The sequence below is a fragment of the Colobus angolensis genome, unplaced genomic scaffold, assembly GCF_000951035.1.
Source record: "Colobus angolensis palliatus isolate OR3802 unplaced genomic scaffold, Cang.pa_1.0 Scaffold103, whole genome shotgun sequence".
In the NCBI taxonomy this organism is placed as follows: Eukaryota; Metazoa; Chordata; class Mammalia; order Primates; family Cercopithecidae; genus Colobus; species Colobus angolensis.
The window spans coordinates 5,969,375-5,979,569 of record NW_012111253.1 but is presented as its reverse complement, the minus strand read 5'-3'; the positions used below and the strand labels follow the sequence as shown (position 1 = coordinate 5,979,569).

At 35.7% G+C, this 10,195-nt stretch overlaps 1 protein-coding gene across 1 annotated transcript in view; it reads right to left on the bottom strand.

Moving 5' to 3' along the window:
• Positions 1-10,195, bottom strand: part of USP9X (ubiquitin specific peptidase 9, X-linked) — a 154,875-nt gene that overhangs the window by 85,942 nt on the left and 58,738 nt on the right. The window contains exons 11-14 of the mRNA XM_011942716.1: positions 8,896-9,000; positions 4,948-5,154; positions 2,446-2,582; positions 444-577 (exon numbers count right to left, since the gene is read on the bottom strand). Coding sequence (XP_011798106.1) covers positions 444-577; positions 2,446-2,582; positions 4,948-5,154; positions 8,896-9,000 — 583 coding nt within the window. The remainder of the gene's footprint in view (positions 1-443; positions 578-2,445; positions 2,583-4,947; positions 5,155-8,895; positions 9,001-10,195) is intronic.

Below are 10,195 nucleotides of genomic sequence, written 5' to 3'. Positions count from 1 at the left end.
AAAAAATAAAATAAAATAAAAAAATAAATTCATGGAGTCTCGAAGCACTTACAAAACATAAGCTTGGGATTATAAAAGAACTATAATGTAAGAACAGACATAGACAAAACAAGTTTCCTTTTAAAAAGCTAAAGGTGGTGGTAAAGGAAATAAAGGTTGAAAATGAGTCAGGTACATTCCTAAGAAGGTAGTAATCAATTGTAATAAAGGCAGGCAGAGCTCCCAAGGCAGGGAAGAAAAATCTATTTAACAAAGAGAATGGGGGAAGGCAAGCACTTAGTGAAGACCCTTAAACTGCTGGCCTGGAGTTTAGGATGTCTAAGAGTTGGGAGTAATAGTGGATCTTAAACCCATAAAGGAACATGATTTATATTTCTAAGGTAATTAATGCAAAAAAAGGTCACTGCTATTTCCCATAGTTTATTTTAGCTTACAATACATACCTCTAGCATACAGTCTCATGCTTTCCATGTAAGTTGCAAGGTTTTCTGCTACCAAAGTAACTAGGGCATGATTGTGTTGAAGTTGATTGATTAAGTCATGGCGATAAAACACATGGGGACTTCGCTGAGTTTGACTGAAACGAGAAGAACTTAACAATATAATTAGGCAATTAAACTCTGTTGTAATCAGAAGAGTTCGTACTATCTAAATTCTTAGCTACTGATGTAATAATTTAAAAATTATACTTTTGTACATTTACCTTTTTTAATGAAAATATCACAACAAACTCTTCAAAAAATAAGACATTTATTACATTATTCTTATTTTACACCAAAAGCATCCATCAGTATTCACCAACTTCACCAAATGGGAGTATACCTCAATGACTATTTTCTATCCTATAATAGTACCGAAGTGCTTGTGTTATGTAATTATTACCAAAATTATAAAATAGAAACATTTTTTGCAAGACTAGTATCACAAAAATTACACTACAGTTGTAAGGAAGAATTTTATTAATTATTAGCTATTTAAGAAAACATCCTGGGACACTCTGTAGCCAAGTTTGCCCACAGGTGTCACCACAAAGACTAATCTGTTTTGCTATCTTCATTGAAATCTAATCTATTTTGCTACCTTTGCTGAAACCAATCAACTTTCACATCCATTACTACTATTTTAGGGGAGACGAGGCCACTGTTCTTGGAAGAGTATGTAAACTACTGTGTCTACTTTGAAAGCCAAATGCATTCATTTGAGAAAGGCCGAAAGGCATATGTACGATGGGCCAAACATACTCAAAATACGCCCTCAAATAAATATTGTTAATGAGATATATGTCTCAATTTCTTACAATGTTTTTATCTCCATAGCTTTTCCAATTTGATATTTTTTTCTAGCCGTAGGGAAAAAAGTGAGACAAAGTTCAACTGTTTAAATAAAGACATACATGACCTTTTCTATTTCTGTCTGAGGTATAATCATAGTAATGTAGAGCTGTAAAGGATCCTGGCACTCATTTAATCTTACATATAAAGAAAACATGTTTTGGTTTTTTTTTGTTTGTTTGTTTGTTTTTTGGAGACAGTCTCACTCTGTTGCTCAAGATGGAATGCAGTGGTGCAATCTCAGTTCACTGCAACCTCTGCCTCCCAGGCTCAAGCGATTCTAGTGCCTCAGCCTCCCGAGTAGCTGGGACTATAGGCGCACGCCACCACACCTGGCTTATTTCTGTATTTTTAGTAAAGACAGGGTTTCGCCACGTTGGCCAGGCTGGTCTCAAACTCCTGGCCTCAGGTGATCCGCCCTCCTCGGCCTCCCAAAGTTCTAGGATTATAGGGGTGGGCCACCGCACCAGGCCAAACATGATTCTTTACAGAATTTTTATAAGATTAAATTACCAGTTTGACCCAAGATTCACACCTAGAAATCCTGACTCCACTGTGAATATTCCTTCTATTGCATCCTACTCTTTTTCTCTTCACATTATTTTTCCTTTTGATGTTATCAATTCCAACTCTATTACCAGAAAATAGGACAAACTATTTCAGTAACCAGAATTTGACACCTAAGATAGTATAAAGACAGCTATTAAAAAGAAATTTAGCTAAAATAAACGTTTAAAAATTATGGAACTGTATCTTGTCATCTTTCATCAATTTAAATGTCCTTGTGGTCTAATCCAACTTTAAAGACATGCCATGAAACTTCTTGGCATACTTGCTGGAAATATGGTATGTATATAATAATAATTCTGAACCAAGAACCCAAAAGCAATATTATCTTGATTCTGGTATTTATCACTTAACTGTGGCTTACTTCCTCATTAATAAAACAAAGAAGATAGATATAATAAAGGATTCTTTTGTTTCAAACACTTCTTATATAGCCTCTTCTCACTCCACTAATTGAAAAATTTGCATTTGCCAGCCAATATGCTGTTTATTTTCAATAAAGTACATAAATTTAAATATTGAAATTTTCTATGTTAAAAAGTCTTACCTCAAATTTTGAGGCGCTTCACCAAACAAACTACAAATTTCTCTAATCTGTTTCAGGGCGGGAATAACCCATTTGTCATTTGTGCGAAGTTCTTCTATAAAGCGATCTATCCATTGGATCTTTTGTGTATCACGGTCCTTAAACAAATGATTTCAATGTTTTAAACAGATCAATACTCAGGAGAATTTTATTTTCAAATTATTTTGAGAATCATAAAATAAAAGCTTTTAAGATTAGCAACACAAGCATCATGTTGTAATTACAGTAAAGAGTTTAAATAATAAAAGCTTTAAGTTTGTTTTTATTTCACATTCACTACCAAAACTCCAAAAAGCCCAGCACTGTTATAAAAGCTTTGTATTATATGGACTGAAATTTATCTGCAAACACTGCAGATCCTAAGTATTAGTCACACTGAGAGAAAGTTTGATTTTCCAAGTTTGCCAAAGGGTAGGTATTTAGCCAGTATTTTAAGAGATTCTACCATATCACAAAATCCAGAATTAATACATAACAAGACCCTGACTGTTACTCTACCCTAAATGGGCCATCTTTTAGTAGAGTGAAGAACACTGAAAATGTGTATTTGACTAAGAAAATAAATACAATGACAACTACATTTAAAAATAATCACCAAAATCAAAATAAAGAAACATACATACAAGGAGAGAAAAAGGACAGAGGCAGATATAAACTGTTAAAAATTAAATTAAGAATGTTATAAACTCAAAATTATTTCAATTATGATATTTTACTTCTCAAACCTTAGTTACTTCAGCTCTTTCCCTGAAGTCAATAGTAATCACAACTGCAAGTTTGTGTGACTAACAATTTTGTAAGCTCGGATTATTTTACTTTTGCATACAGGGAAAGGAAAACAATTTTGTGGAGTTTTTTTTTTCCCCCCCCGAAACCCCTCAAGTTTGGGATTTTGTAATGCACAGATATTCCTTTTTTGGTAGCAAAATTGGGATCATACTCTTAAGTGATATTAATCCTTTTAATGGCTCCATAATACAACCTTGTATAAACTATTAGTAATTATTCACAGCTGGGAGCTGTGGCTCATGCCTATAATCCCACCACTTTGGGAGGCCGAGGCGGGTGGATCACTTGAGGTCAGGAGTTCGAGACCAGCCTGGCCAACATGGTGAAACCCAGTCTCTACTAAAAATACAAAACAATTAGCTGGGCGTGGTGGCACGTGTCCGTAATCCCAGCTACTGGGGAGGCCGAGGCAGGAAAATTGCTTGAACCTGGGAGGCGGAGATTGCAGTGAGCCAAGATCGCACCACTGTACTTTCCAGCCTGGGCAACAGAACAAGACTCCGTCTCAAAAAGCAAAACAAAAAAAAAAGACAAAAAAAAAAAAAGTAATTATTCAGGAGGCTTCTACATGTTCACGTCCATAAACACTAATGAATGTCCTTGTGGGTACCTCTTTGTATCCTTTTTCACTATTTCTGAGAAGAAATTTATCTAAGTAGAAATGCTGAGTTTAATAGTGTGTACATTTTTAAGGCCATGAAAATATTTATGATCAAATGTACACTTTGACAGCAGTTTTGGCAAGCAGAAGAGAAAAGGTGGCAGTTGGAGAATGACTTTAAAAATTTTTTTCCCAAACAATAAAGTTGAAGTTGAAAAAAGGCAACAGTCTACTAAATTCAGTGAAATTCAGTAACTATTCATGAACGAATGTGTAAATCACTATGGCAGCCACTGATACTAATATATTTAAAAAAGAAGTTACCAGTTAAAAGCCCCGATAGCAAGTGTACTGCTCTGATTCAAGACTCCTCAGAAGGACCCTTGATTTAATGAAATAATTTATACTCAAGGCCCTTATTACTATTTAATTTGCTGAATACTTAACGAACTGTCACAAATAATCATAGTCAAAACCTGAGTAGTATCTACATTAATACACCTTCCTGAGCTTTCCTTGGCTCTTACCTAAATACCAGTTCATCAGTGTAACAAATAGTTTTATTAACATGTGAGAAATCACTCAATGTTCACTTTACCATGTGTTAAAAAATATACATGCTACAAATTAGACTGTAGGGAAATTGTGTGATTTGCTCATTGTGGAGGCACTAAACGTTTTAATGGTTAGGAAATTCTATTAATTTTTCTTAACTTCCCTATGAGCAAAGAAAACCTAATTTCTCTTCCCTCTGAAGTCCCTAATCAGCTTTAATATTCGAATTGTATTCAAAACTGGCATTTCAGAACCATACACTTGGTAATACCACCACTGTATAATCTGTTGTTTCTACTTTCTTCTAAGGAGACTAAAATGCTTTTCAGATGAGTCACAAAACCTTGATGTACAGATTCTAAGGAAGGCAGACTAATGAACTTTTTTGTTCAACTCTGGAAGATCATTTAAAAACTAACAATGTCAGAGTAACATAGAACTATCCTGTAACTAAGCCATCCTAATGGAAGGGGGAAGGGGAAAGGTGACAAAAAGTGAGCAAAGCAGTACACTCTTACCTGGGAGCAACTGTAATCTAGTATTTTTATGTGGGCACTGAGAGCCAGGTCCATGATATCTACAGGCACATCATCACTGTGAGCCAGATTCCACAGAAGGTTCAACACTTTGTGTGCCATCACACCATCTTTATCATCTTCTGCAAGACGACGTATCAGCTCAAGTAGCTTTTCACGTTGCTTTTTACTCGCATTTGTCCAACTGGCCTGGAAAAAAATTAAGTGACATGAAAACACATATTTAGTCACCACTTCATAAGTTGTCACCAGGTTAACTATATTCAAATTCATCAAAAGAAATGTAGCTAAGCACAGAATTATTCAAGTGAGATCTGAAAATACAGTTAGCCTGGTATTTTTTTTACAGGGTAGAGTTAAATTCCAAAAATGAAAAATAAATGATACATTATTTCAATTTAGAAGACACCCAATTAAAAACTCTAAAATACATTTTTTTAAAACCTCTAAAATGGTACTGTAATACAACATGGTTATCATGCTTGTGGAAGGGCAGGGTACTAATGGCATTTAGTGAGTAGAGACCAGGGATGCTGCTAAGCAACATGGGAAACGCTTTATGAGTAAAGTTACTGCTATGGTTTGAATGTCCCCTCCAAAACTCATGGTTAAGCTGGCACCATGCCTCTTGTACTTCCCAACCTCCAGAACCATAAGCCAAATAAAATTCTGTTCTTTATAAATTACCCAGTCTGTGGTGTTGTTATAGCAGCAGAAAATGGACTAAGTTTATTAGAAAATAAACTGAAATGAACCTAACATCAAACAGTAGAAGAACGATTAAGCTGACTGAGCGCGGTGGCTCACGCCTATAATCCCAGCACTTTGGGAGACACAGGCGGGCGGATCACCTGAGGTTGGGAGTTCAAGATCAGCCTGGCTAACATGGTGAAACCCCATCTCTACTAAATATACAGAATTAGCTGAGCGTGGTGGCACACGCCTGTAATCCCAGCTACTCGGGAGGCTGAGGCAGGAGAATTGCTTGAATCCAGGAGGCAGTGAGCTGGGATCGTGCCACTGCACTCCAGTCTGGGTGACAGAGACTCTGTCTCAGAAAAAAAAAAAAAAAAGAACGATTAAGTTAATGAGAGAAGATCCGTTCAATGGAATTACTAATATGGTACGTCTTCAAAGATGATGTGAGTGCCCGTTTCTATTTCCTTTCAGTCTACACAAAACAACAAAAGAAATATGACAACGGCTAAGAATATAAGACTTAAATATCAGATTACAATTAAAAACATCTGGCTCACATAACAAAAAGACAACTAGGTATTCCTCCTCAAGGAAAAGCACACCACCACTTAAGATATGCTCTAGTAAAATAAAAAACAAAACCTTCTGTATCAAAACTATTGACAGACACCAAGGCAACGAATGATCCAGTTTCTTCAACAAATAAATTGCAGGGAAAGTAAAAAAGAAGGAAGTTAGTTTCAAAGAGACTTAAAAGACATACACATGGACTACACCAGGATTCTGATCAAAACTCACTTCTAAAATGAAGACGTATGATCTAAGACAACTGGAAGTTTTAACACTATGATATTAAGGAATTATTGATTTTTAGGTCGATAATGGTATTGTGAATTTTTTCATGTACTCATCTTTTAGAGATACAAACTACATGAAAGGAGAAATTAAGAACATCTGTTCAACCAATGCAACCATCGAGTGAGTGAAAAAGATAACCAAACTGGGAGAAATTATTTGTAACTCTTGAATTGACAAGGATTAGCATTCAAAATATATCAAGAACTACAATCCAAAAAAATACAAATAATGCCACGGGGCCGGGGTCGGGGGAATAGACAAAAGACTTGAACAGGCATTCACCAAAAGAAAAAAAAAAAGTGAACAGCTCAAAAAATATACAAAAAGATACTCAATCTCATCATTGATCAAGGGATATAAAAACTAAAAGCACAACGAGGTAACATTTCAAACACCAAGACGATTGTCAAAAATTCAGAACTCTGACAAGAACAAGTGCTGGCAAAGATATGAAACTTACTTAGAACTCAAATGTTTAAAAACTAGACTAATGTTTAAAAACTAGGCCAAGGACATAAAGCAAAGTCTAACCCAGAAGGTTGGAATCATTTGGTTGCAATCTGCAAAGAACCACAAGGTGACTCAGACTTCATTGCTTCCTTTCAAAATCATCTTTAGCAGAAACTTTCAACACTCCATAAGAATTGCCAGATTTACCAACACCTTGGAAAAAAAGTGCTTGTTATGAAATGACAAGTGCTCAATAAACATGTGTTAAGCCAAGGGGGAAAAAACATGAAGAGTTATTATTATATTAAGACCATTATTGTATTTAGACTATCCTGAGAAGAGGAGGGATACAGGAGACATAATAACAACCCCTTTTTTTACTTCTCTCATCAAAGGCATCACTGGTCACATATCATTTCAGAAGTCTTTATCTTTACAGTGCCCATGATGACCAATTCTATTATTTCCTCAGCTGCCTTTGATATATTTCAATGGATGGAAAAAGTATGTAAGTTTTACTTTTACATGCATAGAAACAAAATATATAAAAACCACACAAAAGATTCACTCAATACTTTGTTCCCTTCAAAATAAAATTTTCCATAAAGCAGCGATTTCTCCATAAAGCACCTTAAAGTAGCGATTTTTCCATAAAGCAAAGCTTTACTGTCCCTAAGACTTGTCTGTGAAACTTGCTTAAAATACAGACTCTTGGACTTCAGTACCTACTGATCTGATTTAATATGTCTGTGATGGAAGCCAGTAAAAATGGTATTTTCTCTTCTACTGTGAAATAGTATCTAGAAAAATACGAGCATATACCAACATTACGGTACACAATGTAAACACCTGGGTAACTAGTACCCAGATAAAAAATAATACATGGCAAGTAACGCCCCAGAAACCAGCTGTGCCCATTTCAGAACTTTACATTAATGTAATCAAGGTGTATGAATTACTGTGTGGCTTTATTCCTTTCTTCAACCTTCTGTTTATTACTCCTCCGTATGGTTGAGTTGCTCTTTCATTGCCGTGAAATATTGCACTGTATGAACATTCCATAATTTATCTATTCTATGCTTTATCTATCCTACACAGCAGGTTTTTTCGCTATTACAAGTAATTCTGCTACAAGTGTTGTTGAACACGTACCCTGGTGTACATAAGCATGAGTTTCTCAAGTGTATATTCAGAAGTCAAACTGATGAGTTACGAGAATCTTAAACTTTACCAGAAATACCAAATATTTCCCCAAGTGGCTATAGCAATTTATGTTCCCACTAGTCAGTATAATTGCTATTTTTAACAAGAAATCTTGGTGACCTAATGATCTAATGCCAGTTGTTAATAGAACACCCCTTAGTGCAAACTGCCAAAAAGTCTTTATGTTCTTAATCCACAAATTCACTAACCACTTGAGCTTTCACAAACCTAACCCTGGCAACTAATCAAAGATGTTACAAAACATGGCCTCAAAAACCAACATGATGGCATCAATGCAGGTATGACTGTAGGACGAGTTCTTGGGCTGCTTTATCAGTTACATTTTGATTAACTCATATTTTGCTTGTACATATGACCCCAGAATACCAAGATATTGGTATTCTCTTGCTGTCATCTTACTGTTTATTGCAACCAATCATCCTTCCCTGTAGTCCTACAATTTGCTTGAATCTGTAACTAAAATAGAAACTACCAGGGAAAGAAGTAAAAAGTGATAGCCTGAGTTTCCCTTATGGGGGCTATTAAGAAAATGAACACCAAGTTCTCGTTGGAAAAGAAAACAATGGCCAATTCCTTCACACCACAGACTATTGAATGGGATTTCTATTGAAGTATTTATTGGCTAAAAGTAATTCACAGATCTAATTAATCAATTATATTTGAAATAGAATGGTAATATTTTGCTATGTTAACAATTACCTTAAAACAATCAAAAAGATGATCAAGTTGTTCAGGAGAAAAATCCCATGCCAATTTTGCCAGGAGATCATGTACATTCTTCACAATGGCTTCATGTTTCCCTGCCTATTGAAAAACAAAAACAAAATCACAACACACTAGAATCTGAGTAACAGATTAAGTAGTGTATACTGTTTACTGACAACTATTAATAAAGTACTCTTATCTCTTTCATTTAACTATGTAACACAAGAAAATTCCTAACACAGCCCGCACGGTGACAAATGCCTATAATCCTACCTACTCGGGAGGCTGAGGCAGGACAATCACTTGAACCCAGAAGGCGGAGGTTGCAGTGAGCTGTTATCGAGTCACTGCACTCCAGCCTGGGCAACAGAGCGAAACTCTGTCTCACAAAAAAAAAAACAAAAAAAAAAAACACCTAACATTATAAAATGCTTTAGAACTGCCATCTAAAACCTGGCAACTTAATTTCATGATATAATAAATACAGCTAATGTGTACTTTGGCAGTTCATACAAACCTTTAATACAATTTATTTAATTTAACATGACAATTTTAATATTGCAAACAGAAAAATAAGGCACACTAGGCCAGGCGCAGTGGCTCACGCCTGTAATTTCAGCACTTTGGGAGGCTGAGGCGGGTGGATCACAAGGTCAGGAGATCGAGACCATCCTGGCTAACACAGTGAAACCCCGTCTCTACTAAAAATACAAAAAATTAGCCAGGTGTGGTGGTGGGCGCCTGTAGTCCTAGCTACTCGGGAGGCTGAGGCAGGAGAATGGCGTGAACCTGGGAGGCGGAGCTTGCAGTGAGCCAAGATTGCGCCAGCGCACTCCAGCCTGGGCGACAGAGCGAGACTCTGTCTCACAAAAAAAAAAAAAGAAAGAAAGAAAGAAAGAAAAATAAGGCCCACTAACAATATTGTTTCAAAATTGGAACCTTAAGCACTCAAAGGCAAAGCTATTTTCTTGGTTTTTATCAACTAAAAAAAACAAAGCTTCATAATCTACAACTCAATAATGCTTCCCAAGAAATCCATGATTAGAAAACTGTCATTAGTAGAAGGAGTTGCAGTCTCCAACTCAAAAACTAAAAAGGTTACTAATCCTTCTGAAGAGTTATAAATCCTCTGGAATAATTGTTACAGGTCTTTATAAATAATCAAGTGATTTAATTCTCCAGACACTGGAGGTTTTTGCTTTCTATTAAATCTATGAAGAAACCAATTACAGATGTCTTTACTCTCTTTCAATAGACACTCCTTATGATTTTACTGTTTGCACCTTTATTTAAA